General features: G+C 40.4%; 1 protein-coding gene and 1 pseudogene across 2 annotated transcripts in view; both read right to left on the bottom strand.

The window, feature by feature from the left end:
- Nucleotides 1-1,093: 1,093 nt before the first annotated feature.
- On the bottom strand, nt 1,094-2,420 carry LOC149836593 (peroxisomal targeting signal type 2 receptor pseudogene; annotated as a pseudogene). The gene has a single exon (XR_016432035.1). The product of XR_016432035.1 is annotated as a peroxisomal targeting signal type 2 receptor pseudogene (transcript).
- A 3,005-nt stretch (nt 2,421-5,425) lies between these two features.
- LOC149836592 (putative serine/threonine-protein kinase SIS8) overlaps nt 5,426-16,519 on the bottom strand; it is an 81,055-nt gene continuing 69,961 nt past the window's right edge. The window contains exons 15-17 of the mRNA XM_090005466.1: nt 6,258-6,546; nt 5,924-5,996; nt 5,426-5,734 (exon numbers count right to left, since the gene is read on the bottom strand). Coding sequence (XP_089861592.1) covers nt 5,652-5,734; nt 5,924-5,996; nt 6,258-6,546 — 445 coding nt within the window. The 3' untranslated portion in view covers nt 5,426-5,651. The remainder of the gene's footprint in view (nt 5,735-5,923; nt 5,997-6,257; nt 6,547-16,519) is intronic.

The raw sequence follows: 16,519 nt of genomic DNA, 5'->3' as shown, positions 1-16,519 counted from the left end.
ATTCATGGTGGGACACTTTGAGGCCACGTGTCCTAACTCTTGACACCTAAAACAACCATTTGTTGACTCACTAGGTTTGGTCTTGGACCGGGTATGGTAGACTGGTCCGAACTGGTCAGGCTTGTTGGGATCTACTTTTGGGGTAAGCTTTGCTATTCACATGCTGTAGATACCGCCCTCATTAAAAGCTTGTCATCTCCCAAACTTTTAGTGTTCTGCCATCTTCAGCAGAAAATATATCAAGAGTTCAAGATAGGAGGACTTTACTATTACTTTTTATCATATTGTGGATGCTGTGAGGCGTTTTTCAGACCGATGAAAACTCTGTATGACGTAACTCCATTTGAAAACCCCAAAACAGAGTTCAAAATTTGAAAACAATCCCTTGAACCTATACCGGAAGTATTGCTGCTAACCTATCAACAATCTGATCCACAAACGGCACAGAGGCCCTTGCCCGACCATCAACTTTCAAATGATTACATTTTAATAAGAATTAGAACATTTGTGGCAGCTTTTTAGGATGATCCCCTGATATTTGTGATCTAATCCAGCAGAAAAAGAGAAATCGAACATTCACATCATGTTCTCTTTAACCACTACAATGAATCCAAAGCAATGTCTACAAATTAAAACCCATGTAAGCCTCTTCACAAAAGTCTCAGCATAATGTCTTCATCTTTTCATCTCATTCTAAATTCAAGATTTTCTTAAACAAGTTATCTGGGGGGATCTTTCTTTCAAGAACTACAGCTCAAAATGTCCTATCATTAAAATCCCAAATACACCCCAAAAATCAAATTTCACACCATTCAATTCCCAAACTTCCTAGGTATGAAACCTTTATAAAATCAAACCTTCTATGCACAAATTTTTTTCCCACATGGACATAGCTAAGCGACAGTATGACAAGAAAACCGGTCTATATTCTACATGGAGAATTTAATCAAGAAGCAGAAGCAGAAGCAGAACAAAAAGTAAAATCCATAATCATATACTCACAGAAGATGAGAACGGAATTCATATGGTATCAGTTCAAATTGTGAGTAGAAGAGAAATTTTTGAAATGTGAACATCAGATTGCAGGAAGTTCTACACAGTAACATTATCACAAACTTTTATTGATACGTCCAAAAGGAAAAAAGTGATCATTACAATTGGATCGAGATGCGTAACAAGCAATCAGGGCAAGAGAAGAACGAATTCCTCGAAACCAAATCATCGACGAACAAGCGCAAATTAGGGGAACTCACTCACGGCGACGGCTACAGCGCATCATCGTCAGAGGATAAAAAGGAGGAAGAGATTCAGGTTGTCACCGGCATCAGGGCGCCCTGGGATCGGTCCCGATCTGCCAGACGTAGACGAGCTCGTCCCACCCGGCGCTGGCCATCAACCCCTCCACGAGCACGCTCATGTCGACCCCGACCGCGAACTCGGTGTGGTGATCCCACTTCGCGGCCGCCGCGCCGCGGTCGTCGGCAGCCCGGTAGTCCCACAGCCTGACGCTCATGTCGTAGGAGCACGAGGCGATGACGCCCTCCCGGTGCGGGGAGCACCGAAGGCGGCGGACGGCGTAGCTGTGGCCGAGGAGCTCGGTGAGCGGGGTGCGGGGGCTGCGGATGTCCCAGACGCGGACGGACTTGTCGACGGAGCCGGTGGCGACGACGCAGTCGGAGTACCTGTCCCAGTCACAGGCCAGGACCTCGAGCTCGTGGGCGGGGAGAACGAGGGTGGCATCGGGCTCTCGGACGTCCCAGACGCGGAGGGTGCAGTCGCCGGAGGCGGAGGCGAGGACGTCGGCGTGGCGGGGGCTCCATGCGACGGAGTAGACGCAGTAGGCGTGGCCGCGGAGCGTGCGGAGGCTGAGGGGGCGGTCGAGGGTCCAGAGCTTGAGGGTGTCGTCCCAGGAGGCGGAGAGAAACGAGTCTTTGCGGACGGGGTTCCAGTCGATGGCGTGGACCTCGCGGGTGTGCTCGTGGATGGATCGAACCGGGTTCGATTGAGGGGGCAGGGAGAGGTCGTAAACCTTCAGGGAGCCGTCGGCGACGGCCGCGACGAGCAGCTGGTCGTTGTCCTCGCACCAGGCGCAGTCGTAGACGCCGTCCGCCGTGTCGAAGGCCGCCGCAGGGACGATGCCGCCGCCGCCGGCTGCGGCGGAGAGGTCGAGAACGTGGAGGCGGCCGTTGCCCACGATGCCGAAGTTCTGAGCCGTCGCCACCGCGAGGCGCGCCTCGTAGAAGGGGCTGAACCGCACGGCGTAGCCGCAGAAGGGCATCTTGAACGCCGGCATCCTCCCCCGGCTTCCGGTGACGCTCCAAGCTTTGGTGGTAGCGCTCCGGGATACGCCGGCGATTGTGGTGGTGGTGGTGGTGGTAGAGGAGGAGGCGGTGATGCTGAGAACTCTGATACTAGGGGAGGTAGGGGGTTTTGCTGAGGGAGGCGATACACATATACCGATTCGACTCGGAGAGACGCTTGGAATAATGGGAGGTATATCTGATACGCCAGAAACTGTTAAAATATAATACGATAGGTAAAGAGATTCAGATCCCGACTAGATAAAAGGGTGGGATTCGGCTTTGAGTTTTTGAATCTAGATCTCGAATCCGACTTTGTATCGGATCCAGTAAAGAGTTCTGCATGACTACACAAGTGGGTTGGATTCCGTTTTGCGGTTTCATGTCTGAATCCAAGTTTGACTCTAGATCCAACTAAACCCAATTGCATTTACATGTAATTAAACATGCATTAAGAGGAGTCCAACCATTCATGTCCCTCTCAAAATATGGCCGGAATTGGGTAGGATATGGAATTTTTTTAGTAATGGCAACCATATCCTCTTTAAGAATATGGATCGTCGAAATAAATCATAGATGCTTGATATATAATACCTAATTTCTGGGCCACTAGAATATGAGAACTAGAGCAGCCCATCATCAGTGACAAATATCGGAGATATATTGAAAACATCATAAAGAATATATTTTGAAATTGTTTTACCGATAAAAACACGATAAATATGTACTTTTTCCAATTTCACACGAGAATTTATCTGCCATTATTTTTCCGTTTTAAACGTCTGTCGCTTAGCCCACCTATCAACTATCAAGCAGCTGCAGTGCTTCGCTCACAAGGATATTCCAATCCACCTCCCTGTCGTGTCTTCTTGTACACTGTTCTAATGGAAATTTACACAAGAATATCGTGTCTTACGTGCTTTATAGCTGCGTGCTCATGTGACATAAATTCCAGCAAACTGCCCGGCCAAATCTGGTAGGTTGGCTGGCCGTATGTTTTTTTCACAGACAAAGCTGGGGTTAGGCTGACCCCTACCAGTTATACCATACGGATTTGAAATTGCAAAGTTCCAACCAGTGTTAGTGAAAAGCGTTGAGGCATAGCGAGGCACTCCACCAAAAACTGAGGCCAGGCCTAAAAGCGTAAGCCTCAAATTTTTTTTTTTGAAAACTTAAAAAAATATATAAATAAATGTTTTATTGATGAAGTAATACCAATAAGAAATAGAAAATCTCAAATAAGTACTAAAAAATATGAGATTAACATATAAAAGTAACTGTATAAAACAACAACAAATAAGCAATGAAAAATCTCAAATAAGTACTAAAAAATATGAGAATAACCTAAAAGTTAAAAAAATATAAGATTAACATTTAAAAAGTAACTAAGAAACTCAAAAAATCTCAAATAAGTACTAAAAAACATGAGATTAACCTGTAAAAGTTAAAAAATATTAGATTAACATATAAAAAGTAACTAAGAAACTAATTAAATATATCTTCTTCACGCCTCAGGCTAGCGCCTTGAGGCACAAAGAGGTGTCTTTTGCACCTCAAGGTGTGTTTTTAATAACATTGGTCCCAACACAGGGTGACGTTCACTAACTGCCCTTGGTGGTTGGCTGGCCGTATATTGCACTAATGAAGTGGTCTAGGTGCAGTGATGTCAAGTTGCCTATGTCATAGGCGGCTTGAAGAATCAAACACAAAAATTGGCAAGTCTTTATTTTTTGAAGGCACTATTTAATCAGCCACGCCCGGTCATTTGGACTATGGCCCACTTGCCCATTCTCTTAGTTCTAGCCCACTGAGCCACAAGGATTTCTATTGGACTTCATGTCAATTACACGGGGATTTGAATCGCTCGAATAAGAGGTGAGAACGGAATCCTTGCGCAGGCCTCATGCTGACCATCCCTGGTTCAACTCCCACTAGATGTGCAGGTGTGTTTAACTGGTGGGCTGCTTAAGGGCTTGGATGTTGGTGACCCCACCCGAGGTTTACCTTGCATGGGAGCGGGCACATTAAGTGAACTGATTCTCGGCAAGGGTTCCTAAAAAAAAACCCTCAAAGCTGAAAAATTGTGATCCACATTTGCAGAGGCAACGGGCCTCACCCAGATGGGTTTCCAATGTACAGCAGCTTCGAGGTCACTCGGAATCAATAACTTGGGTGATATCATGATCGCCCATGGCTGCCCTACCTCTCAAAGCTCGATATCCAGAACAGCACCGTATGGACAGAATTCCAGCATTCCAACAGATGGGGTTGAGAGCCCCAGGAAGGAGAGAGTAAAGTTCTAGAGGAGGGATAAACAGTGCGGGCAAGACATTGGCCTCAGACTGCACTTGCTGTCATTATGGACAGGATTAGACAAACTCCTAATGCCGCTGACTACAGCAGGTCTGGAATGCTGCCCAGCACTAGAAGAGAGAGATCAAAGTGGAGGGTGACTGGCCTGTACTAAGCTCAGCGCTTGTGCATCTGGATTGAACTTGCTGGCCCAGTAAGCTGACATTTCGAAGATAAATCTATACTGTGGGAATGTCATCTGCCACAAACGTACACTGACCCGGTAGATGGATAAAGTCTGCAGGAGAGGTTTTACTTGAATGGGATTGGAGAATTGAAGCCGAACGAATCAGATAAATAGCTACCCAGGTATAGGCATTGAACAGCCAGAGTTCAACGTTTCCGGAAGTGGGCCTGTTGCCAGACTGCTCCACACTGAGGAAACTTTTCATACATGGGACAGCAAAGAAACAGTCCATGAAAATGCTCCCGAAACACCGGGACATGCAGCTCAGGGAAGATTACAACCCGGTGCCAGAGTCGGCATGAACGCTAAGATGAGTGGACTCATGCAGACAGTTTGAAGACGAGTTAGACCAGCAGGCAATCTGCGATTGAGAAAAAGGAGATCTGGAAGATAACAGAGGTGCTTCGATGGATGATATGGAACTTTATAGGAAACCGGAACATTGAGCCATTATGAGAAACCCGTAAACATTTCAAAACTCTCTTTCCCTCGGAGAAATAAACTGTGGTCATTCCACAAGCTTACGAGTGTTTATCAACTGATTATTTGCAGTTTGATTAGGCCAAAACAATTGCTTACAACTGGATTGCAAAGCATAGAAAAACTTTTGCCTTTCGCTATTTATTTGAAACTCTCAGCGTGATCTCAAAGTTCGTTTACAAATCCTCAAAGATTTCATAACAGTGACATTGCTTTCTGAACTCTACCAGAGATACAAGAATGGAGACAGCCAGACATTAGGTGCACCTCCCCTTCTTCAAGCAGAGAGCAATTCACCGTAAATGTAACATACTGTATGTACACAAACGGTATCAGCAGAGTGTGTACTCGCACTCAAGTAAACGGGAAAGTATCTCCTCGCAGCTAGGTCTCTGTTCGGGTTCAGCCCAACAATCTGCATCAAACAACTACGTTAGATTTTTTTTCTTTCTAAATGGTTACGTCGATCAGTCACCATCTGCAGTCAATGCTCGTGCAGTTGTATATCAATTTGTGTAAATTGCAAACAGAACTATCTCAAGGAACAAGAGAAAGATTGATCATTGCAGTAGATTAAGCAGGGGGGTTTTGGACAAGAGAAAACCTGAAATCAGCTTGCCCAAGGGACCTTCAGGAATTTCAAGCCGCATCCCCTCGTGTGCAATAGTATAGATGACCTGAAAGACAACACAATCCAGAACAAATTTAAACTTGCACTTCAAATAGAGAACATGTGCCCCAACTCTGGGCCTTATTAGCAAGAACCAACTTGGGCCTTGCAAGCAGGATCTCCCGTAGGTCGATTTGGGCTGCCCAAGCTGATGCTGAGTTCAGGCTCTTTTAGCCAAGATTAAAGTCTTTGGAGAAGTAGGATTGACAGATCTTCAAGGCCTGGAGAATTTCTACTTTTGGTTATGAAAGATGAAAATGGTACTTACTTGCATTGCTGATATGCCTTCCCATGGTCTCTTTAAGGTACAAAGCTCCCACATAATCACACCAAGGCTGAACACGTCACATTTCTCAGTGAAAGGTTCATTGCGTACGAGTTCAGGAGCCATCCATTCAGGGGTTCCTGCAGAAGAGGAATCCCTCATGGGTGCATCAACCATCATCCGTGAAAGCCCAAGGTCGCAAATTTTAACAGTCCAGTGCTTATTCACAAGGCAATTTGCACTCTTAAGATCACGATGCACCATTTTCATCCGGTGTATGTACATCAATCCTCTTTAAAAGCCAGAAAGAGAAGAAACAAGAATCAGGCTATTACGTTCACTTCCCAGAATTTCTTAAAGAATTATGAATTATGTCAAAATCTAAACTCCAGGTGTTTTTAATGTCACAAAATCATGCATAAGAAAAATTGAGGGAAACAGGCATGGTGAAAGAAGCTAAGCTTCTGGGCGTTTTGCCTAACACTGCCAGCACATACATCAACTGAAATGGTTAACTGTTCAAGTTATTCACCCTGTCTACAGAAAGATCAGACTACATTGTATTCACATGTACTCAGCTACAGAAATGAAATTACAATTCCTTAACCATCACATTTTTCACTAATTGCCACCTAGCCCAGTATCTTAAAGCAAATTAAATCCGCACCACAATGAATGCATTATGCAAAGCTCCTACAGCTTTAACATAAGCGTAATTGAAATTTTTTAAATAAATTCCACAAAGGAAACGAGTTCCTAGCATGTTCATTAAACCATACAAACTTGTAGAACTTCAAAAAGTTCGGAAAAAACTAATTTTCTTTCAAGCACAATCAAATAGCATGCAATTTATCTAAATTCAATGGCATGGTTGGGAAGGCTATTTTGAAGTCTCTTACTGAAGCATAACATGCAACAATCAAAACTTTGGAACAGAAAATTAGTAAACCAATTTCCTTGATTGCTTAGCAGATCTAAAATATTGTAGTGGAGATGAAAACCATGGCCTTAGCAAAGATGTTGAACCACAGTTACCAGAAGCTGCTTAGATTAGTGGGAAGTGTGCTCTCCAAAAACTCGCTTTAGAAGCACGATGCTCCTCACTTCTGAAACTCGATGGAATTTCAATTGTCCCACGCTTCTATGTTTCCACACACTTCATTTTTAGATTTTGAAAATTTTAATTTACTATTTTTTTGGAAATCAAAGAATAGTTATTTTTGTTTTAGCCATTAGCTTTCCATTCAATTCCCATTTTGCTTCCAATTTGATTCCCATATCGTTTTTTTTTTCTATTCCTATTTCGCTTTCAAATTGATTCCTCGCTCCTTGCTTCCTACAAATTTTAAAAATGTTTCGCTTCTTGCTTCCGCTTTCCACATCATTTTCCACTTCCACTTCATAGTTTGGCAACCATGTGCTAAACATATTGGTTTGTACCAAATAAACGAATTTGTGCAGCAAATAACTAACATATCAATTGATTCCCAAGCAAAAAAAATCTTTCACTATTAGCATCACCAGAAAAAAGTTCAAAATGGAGGTGGGAGAAAGATCATGAAAAAGCTAAGTTTTGGCTTGAGTGCATACCAATATCATGTTAAAGTTGTATATATATAGGTGTATATACATAGATATATACCTTTATAATGTGTATGTATATAAATACATAATTATATGTATTTCTAAATTGTTGTCATAGGTAATACCCATTAGGGGTATTTTAGTCTTTTCAGTTTATATAATAGGCTGTTCCCATTAGGGTCACTTTAGTCTTTATTTTTATTTTTTCCTTTTTATAATAAATATAGACTTTTTGGTTATTGACAAATAGAGCTGTTGGGAGCTCCCAACAGCTCTCTGAGATCGCTCTTGCCTATATAAAGGGGATCTTGAAAGTTTTTCATTTGTACCTATATTGAGAAAGAGAGAAGAGAGAGAGAGAGAAGAACCCAAAATGACGATTGCGGCTGTCACGATTTCTTCATACAGAAATTGTGACCTAATGGTTGTATTAATATACTTAAGTTTACATTGTGGGTCAGGTCGGGTCAGGTCTGGTATAATATCCGAACCCGAATACAAGTCAAAATGCAGGCTTATACATGAATGAACTCCGGTTTGGTACAGGATCCAGACCCGAAACACTGTTCACGTTTTTCACCCCCCCCCCCCCCTCAAGTTGATCATGGTTATGGACCATGAACAACTTGCCTTTAAGCATCCAAAAACGATCCTTTGTTAACCCTTTCGTAAATAGGTCTGCAACTTGTCTTTCAGTATTGACGAACTCAGGCTCAATCTCTTTTTCTTCAACTTTCTGTCTCACAAAGTGTTGGTCAATCTCAATGTGCTTAGCACGACTGTAATGTACTGGATTGAATGACATGTTCATAGCACTTTGGTTGTCACATAGCAAGATAGTGTGGGAGATCTTTTCTCCTACTTCAGTTAGTAGATGTCTGATCCATGTGGCTTCGACAGTAGCAGCAGCCATAGATCTATACTCAACCTCAGTACTTGATCTAGCGATAGCCTTTTGTTTTCTACTGCTCCAAGAAACTAAATTTCTTCCAAATGAAGGCACAATATCCTAATGTAGATCTTCGTTCATCAGGATCTCCAGCCCAGCCTGCATCACAATATACAACGAGTATGTGCTCATCTTTGTCATATGGCTGTGGTGAGTATATCAATCAATCCCCAACAATCCCTTTCAGATATCTAAGGATCCTCTTGACGGCTTCCATATGTCCAGTACGTGGTGCATGCATAAATTGACACACTTGATTGACTAAATAAACAATATCAGGTTTAGTGAATGTGAGGTATTGTAACATTCCTATTATGCTTCGATACCTGGTGGGTCATCACACAGATCTTCATCATGAGTGCCAAGTTTTTGATGAAGCACACTCAGAGTTCCCAGAGGTTTGCAGCCTTTCATGTCTGCCTTGTTGAGAACATCTACAGTGTACTTGTGCTGAGTGAGTGTCAAGTCATGAGCCTGATTATCAACTTCTACACCAAGAAAATAGCGTAGAGCTCCAAGATCTTTCATTTTGAACCTCTAACCTAGTAAGTCTTTTACTTCTTGGATGTAGGCCGCAGAGTTTCCTGTGATAACAATATCATCGACATAAATTAATAACAGAGTGGTTACAGTCTGACTTCTGAAAATAAACAATGAGTGGTCCAGCATAGAATGTGAAATCAACTTCTACACCAAGAAAATAGCGTAGAGCTCCAAGATCTTTCATTTTGAACCTCTGACCTAGTAAGTCTTTTACTTCTTGGATGTGGGTCGCAGAGTTTCGTGTGATAACAATACCATCGACATAAATTAATAACAGAGTGGTTACAGTCTGACTTCTGAAAATAAACAATGAATGGTCCAGCATGGAACGTGAAAATCCATGTTTCTGAATCTCTAGCGAGAAGCTATCAAACCAAGAGCGAGATGCTTGCTTCAGACCATAGATAGCTCTTTTTAATCTGCACACATGAGTTTTACAATTTTGTTCTTGATATCCAAGGGGTTGCTCCATGTACACTTTCTCCTTCAAGTCCTCATGCAAGAAAGCATTTTTTACATCAAGCTGACTCAACTTCCATCCATGTTCAACAACCAGAGAAATAATAATTTGAATTGTTCCCATTCTTACAACCGGACTAAAAGTCTCGTCATAGTCTTGCCCTGCTTCTTGAGTGAATCCTTTTGCCATGAGCCTTGCCTTGTATCGTTCAATGGTTCCATCTGGTTTGTACTTTATCTTGTCAGGAGGTCTGGGAACAACTTCTCAGGTTCCACATTCATGCAAGGCTTGCATTTCACCATTCATGGCTTCTACCCACTTGGTAGAAGTGGCTGCCTGGTAGTACATAGTGGGCTCATCTTGCTTATTGAGAGCAGTTAAAAAGAGTTGAAGATCCAAGGAGAAGTTGTTATAGCTAACCCACCTGTCAATGGGATGTCGTATGCGGCTTGATTTTCTGACATCAAGAGTATGAGAAGGAGTCAGATTGTTGACTGAGACATGATCTGAATGGCTTGATGTTGTCGGTCTCTGTCTAGAATAGACAATGCCTTTGTATCTACCCGGTACTTTCTCTGAATTCTGTGGCCCCGACGTCTCAGTGTTCTCAGACATCTCTTCTTCTTGTTGCACGCAATCTGATGAACATGCTTTATTGGAGCCAGCAAAAAGTTCTGAACTCAACCAAGGCTAGTAAACTTCAGTTGGTATATTCGTTACATCAGCTCTGTCATCAAAATTTTGTTCATCAAAGACAACATTTCTTGAGATTCTGATACGTTTGTTGGTGGGATTATAACACCTATATCCTTTATAGTCATCTGCGTATCCCACAAACCTACACTTTTGGGCCTTGTCCTGAAACTTGTTTCTCAGGGACCGATCAATATGCATATAGCAAACACATCCAAAAACATGCAGATCATGATAACTAGGATGAGCTCCAAAGAGACAGTGATAAGGAGACTTATTTTCCAGAACGACCATGGGCAATCTATTTATCACATGCACGGCAGAATGAAAAGCTTTTGTCCATAGGTTGATGGGAAGATTACTGTCATGAAGCATACTCATGGCACTTTCAACGATATGTCTATGTTTTCGTTCAACAATCTCATTTTGTTGAGGTGTGAGAGCAGGACACCCTTCTTCCTATTCCGTTATTTCAAAGAAAAGAAATAAAATCACGGGATGAGAATTCCCCACCTCCATCACATTAGAAAAATTGAATGGACTCAGAAAATTGATTTTTGACCAAGGAAAGGAAATTTTGAAACAAAGAGAAGACTCCTGACTTATTTTTTATGAAATATATCCAGTGTATCGAAAATAACTATCAACCAAGATTAGATAATATCTGCTTACAGACCCAAAGACAACTGGGGCGGGTCCCCACACATCAGAACAAATAATCTCAAAAGGTTTTGAAGCTCTCTTATTAATGGAATGGAAAGGCAATACATGACTCTTGCATGAAAGACAACTAGAACATTGATGACTGCTCTCATCCCCATTAAGACTTTCTTTTGGAATGAGATTATTAGAAACAAGTTTCTCAATAAAATGACTCCCACAATGTCCTAACCAACTATGTCATAAGAATGGCTTATTACATTCAGAGATGCTAAAAACACTGGCAGAAGAGGATGAACACGACTTTAATGAAGGCTTCGAAATCAGGTGAGCAAGGCGAACATCATGACATGGAGCTTCTTCAAAGACATACATGTTGCCTCGTCTTTTTCCTTTAGCGAATGTTTTCCTCGTGCGTAGGTCCTTGACCTGCACAGAGAAGGGAGTGAATTCAACCGAAGCATTATTATCATCAATAAGTTTGGAGACGGAGACAATATTTTTCTTAATGTCAAGAGCATGAAGAACGTTAGAAAGAGTAAGAGTGGAATGTGACATGGGAATGACAGTCTTTCCAACATGAGAAACAGGATGATGGGATCCGTCTCCAGTGACAATCTTACTTTTTCCGAAATAAAGAATAGGGTTAGAAATTTTACCTGCATCGCCGGTTACATGAGTTGCTGCCCCTGAATCGACAAACCATGTGCCTTCATAACTCTGCTTCAATTTTAACTCTAACAAGGCAGATATCAGCAAATCTTTAATCTCTCCACTGTCTCTGGTATTTGTGAACTTTCTTTTGGTTTCTGTCTGTGAACCCTTTCCTTTATTCTCTTGACTATGCCAACAATTCGCCTTGATATGCCCCTTCTTGTTACAAAGGAAGCAAGTAAGAATGGATCTTGGTCCCTGCGCATGAGCTAACATGTTTGGAGTGGGAAGCAGACCACGCCCTCCGTGTCTACTTCGTTGTTGTCCTCCTCGTCCCCGTCCTCTACCATAAGTCACTCCTGTGGTCAAAACTTCTTGAGTATTTGGATGATTATGAGTTTCTTCAGAGAATCCCTTCAAAGTCATTTCATACTGGATCAATTTGGCTCGTAGCTCATCGAAGGTAGGAAGAACAGGAAGGAAGTGACTATCATACTGTAGTCAGATCCCAATCCACTCAGAGTTTGTTGCACCATGTCATTATCACTAACGGCACACCCTATAACTGCAAGCTGGTCTGTGATGATCTTTATCTTGTTCAAATATTCCATGATGGTCATAGAATCTTTTCTTAGCAACTGAAATTTCCTTTTTAGAAAAATCACCCTTGCTTGAGAAACCTGCGACTACGTCTGAACCAGTCGTTCCCAGAGTTGTAGTGTTGTACAGTTGTCAGGAATGGCAACGAGAATCTCTTGAGACAAAATTGATGTGATGTATGCAACAACTGATTGATCTTTCCTTTCCCAATTGAGAAATTCAACATTTTTGACATACACGATTGAACTCATCCCTTGATCATCTTTTTCTTCTCTCGGGACAAATTCTGGTGGGACTAAAGTGATTCTATCCAGGTGACCTAAGAGACCTTGACTCCTTATGAAAGGAATAATTTGTCTCTTCCAAATCAAGAAATTTGAGGTGTTAAACTTTTCAGAAACAAGCTGGTTAAGAAAACTTGAAGAAATGTTTGATTGAGAGTGATAAGAATCCATTGAGAATGAGAATCAACAGGAGTATCCACGAAAAATTTTAACCCTCTTTTCCTTTTTTTTTGGAACAGAGGGTCGTAAATGGTCAGAATCGAAGGATGCAGGAACTGATGTTCAACTTGTGAAAACTGATATTCAACGACGTGTGAAAAACACCTTCACGCGTTAAATATATCTCTCCCTTTTGACAAGTGTAGAAACGAGTAATCAAATGATAGATTGCACAGCGAAGCAATGAGAAATCATGGGAAAAATTGTAGCATTCGAATATGCAGAGATAGATTTGGAAAGGTAGGGCAAAAGATGATCAAACAATGAATAAAAGTGATTCTCGTGAATGGGTTCACGTGAATCGGTTCACGTGGAATCCTGTAGCCCCCCTTTTTGCACGATCTGGGTTCACGTGAATGGATTTCACGTGAATCACAGATTGACAGAAGTAGTTCCACACGAGAAGTGAGAACACAGGGGACTTCAGAAAAAGAAAAAAAAATAGACAAGGAAGGGGAGTAAGAGAGGAACAAAAAAACTTGGATTTTCAGATTGTTGACTTTGCCGGAATTCCTTTTCAGCCTTTAGGGAATCTGACTCTGATACCATGAAAGTTTTTCATTTGTACCTGTATTGAGAAAGAGAGAAGAGAGACAGAGAGAACCCAAAATGGCGATTGCGGCTGTCACGATTTCTTCGTACAGAAATCGTGACCTAATGGTTGTATTAATATACTTAAGTTTACATTGTGGGTCGGGTCGGGTCTGGTGTAATATCCGAACCCGAATACAAGTAAAAATACAAACTTATACATGAATGAACTCGGGTCTGGTACACGATCCAGACCCAAAACACTGTTCACCTTTTTCAGATTTATCCCCTTTCTTGTATCATGCTTGTCTTAAGCATTTCTCACTAAATACATGTATATTTTTTATGAGTTGTTCTTGCCCTTAAGTGGCTTTGTGATTGTGTTTTGCATTGACCCATAAGCGGACCATTGTGTGTTCACATTCTTGAGTGTTTGGAAGCCCATAAGAGGCATCTATTTGGGAACTTTTGTTTCATTACATGGTATCAAAGCTATCAACATTCTTCATCTTGTCCTTTTTTAATTTCTCCTCTTTTCTACCATGGCCGACAAAGAAGTTGTGATCATTGTTCTCATCAAATTTGATGGAACCTTTAACACCTGTGAATTTTGTTTTAACTTTTAAATTTCAGCGAAATTCAAGTTAAATTTGAGTTAAAATCAAGTTAAATTCAGGCAAAATTTAAAAGTTAAAATTGAACAAGGACTCTAGTTAGGTCCATTGTGAACCGTAGATCTCGTAGGAGAACATATTTGGTGGTTTTGGTAATGGGTTGGTTTAAAAATGTAATTTTTTAAATTAACCGGCCTTCATTTTGAGTTTTCCAACTTGGATAAAGTTCAGAATTTGGTTGTTTAAAATTGATTATATTGAATTTTGGATCCAACCCAATTAGGTTAGATATAATCCATGATATTTGAATCTAACTAGGGATGTATTGGATTAGATATAACTTAGGATTTTTGGATCCAATCTCGTTGGATTGGGACCCATAAGTTAGAACGTTTCGAACGACATTATTGTTTCGACAAAAATTTTAGTTGATCAATGGCTCACCTATTAAATCGAAATCAACATTGACGTTCCTCGTTTCGATGGCATCAAAATCAACTATCTACACGCCTAAATTGGTGTTGATTTGAGCGTTTTATCATCGACCGAAATTCATGCCTAATTGTAGGTCGAAAATTAACGGTTTTGGGTATCGACTAAATTTTCTTATCGATCTGTGTGCATATGATTAAATCTAAGACCACCATGACGATCTATGTTTCGAGGGCTATCAAATCAACTATTTAAACGTTGAATTCTATTGAGTCTTTGGGTTTGTAGGCCTCCCGAAAAGTTATTATGTCACTAGAACCCAAGTCAGTGTAAGAAGACCCCACCTTTCCTATCTAGCTTAATCAATTTCGAAATTTAATAAGTTAGAACTCATAATTTATTTAGTTATTTTATTAATAAAAAAATTAATACATAATAATTTCTTATATTAGAGATGAGACTCTTGCCTAAGCTCATCTATAAATAGATGGTCTTCACGAGGAAGATTATTAATTCTCTCTCTCTCTCTCTCTCTCTCTCTCTCTCTCTAATGAAGTGCATCTTTTCTTTTTTCTTCTTCACATCTCCTTGCTTTCGACCATTAAGGTAGTCTAGACCTTCATTACAGACCTCCAACTACCTTGGTGAAAGTCTAATCCAACCCGGAACGAGGTGCTAGAGGAGGAAATAGCAACGGTATCGTTGTGAGAAGCACATTTTTGGTAGCCAATCTCTACTTTCATGATGTTCGATTTTGGGATAAATTAGCATACCGTCTTTTTTATCCAGGGCTGGATCTACATGTAATCTATGCTTAGAACATCTACGGCTATTAGATCTATATGAAAAAGACTTTCGAAAACCCAAAACAGTGTTTTGGAATATTGATTTTGAGAAAAACGATTTGGAAAAAACTCGTTTTGAAACCCTAAAAAGCAAAAATCGTATGAATAGTTAGATATGTATTTTATTGGATTGTTTAGCATATATAATGAATATAAAAGAATGTTTTTTAGTGTTTTCTCATAGAGCTTGATGCTGTAAATTTGTCTCTTGTATAGATCTTGGCTAAAGATACGCAAAAATCCTTTTAAAGAAGGCTTTGGCAAAAATGTTTTAAGGTTTTGATGTTTCATATTAAAGAAAGTTAGGTTGATCATATATGGTAGATTAGTTCATGTGTAGCTTGATTAAACAACATGCTATTGTATAGATGAATCATGATTCCATATTGTTTTAGTGTTTCTTGTGATTCTTACATAGATAAAATTGTATTTGAGATATTCCATGAAGGCTTTGTAATTCTTGAATTGTGATTGCTAATATTTTAGCAAGATTAACCTAAATATGATCAAAGATATGTGGTATGATGTTGTAAATATATTTTGATCATCGAAAATCGTGATTATAAGAATTTCACCATGATTCTTATTCTTGCCTAATAGATTTTGCATGAGTTTGAATCTTGGTTATTTTGTCCTCTTTTTTTGTTCCAACCAGTTTCAGAAACAAATCGATAACTCTATGAAAACGAGGTCAATAAATAAAACAAAAATATTGAAGTGTTTTACACATCCAGGGCTTGAATTTAGAATCTTGTTTTGTTTCGTTTGGTTCAGTTTTGAGGCCGAAATGTCCATTGCAACAAAGCACAGACTTTCTGCCCTATCAGCAGGACTGTTCCGATCAAAGATTTTGAAAGCTCTAAAACCCTAATCAAAACTTATCAAAAATAAATTATAAAAAATTTGGGTGAAAGGTAACATGTTTAACAAGATTTGTAAAAAGGTTTTTGTCAAAAGAGTTTTCTGTAATCTTGAAAAAATCCTCAAACCGAAATAAATTTCTACAGCTGATAAGATCGGTCTGATATTTTTCCTAAACAAGGTTCAGTCCCAAAATTTTCTTGATTTTATTAGAACGAATTTTGCAATTTTGTTATTTGGGCTGTGTTCCTAAGATGACGGGGGCAATCCCAGTAAAGTTTTGAGAGTTAAATTCAGTTCCAGTGATTTTTGGTGGGCTTTCTAAAATCAGGTTAA

The sequence above is a fragment of the Nuphar pumila genome, chromosome 5 (genome assembly GCF_984573655.1).
Source record: "Nuphar pumila chromosome 5, dmNupPumi1.hap1.1, whole genome shotgun sequence".
Lineage (NCBI taxonomy): Eukaryota > Viridiplantae > Streptophyta > Magnoliopsida > Nymphaeales > Nymphaeaceae > Nuphar > Nuphar pumila.
Note: the sequence above shows the minus strand (reverse complement) of the source record. Positions and strands in the feature narration are given on the sequence as shown.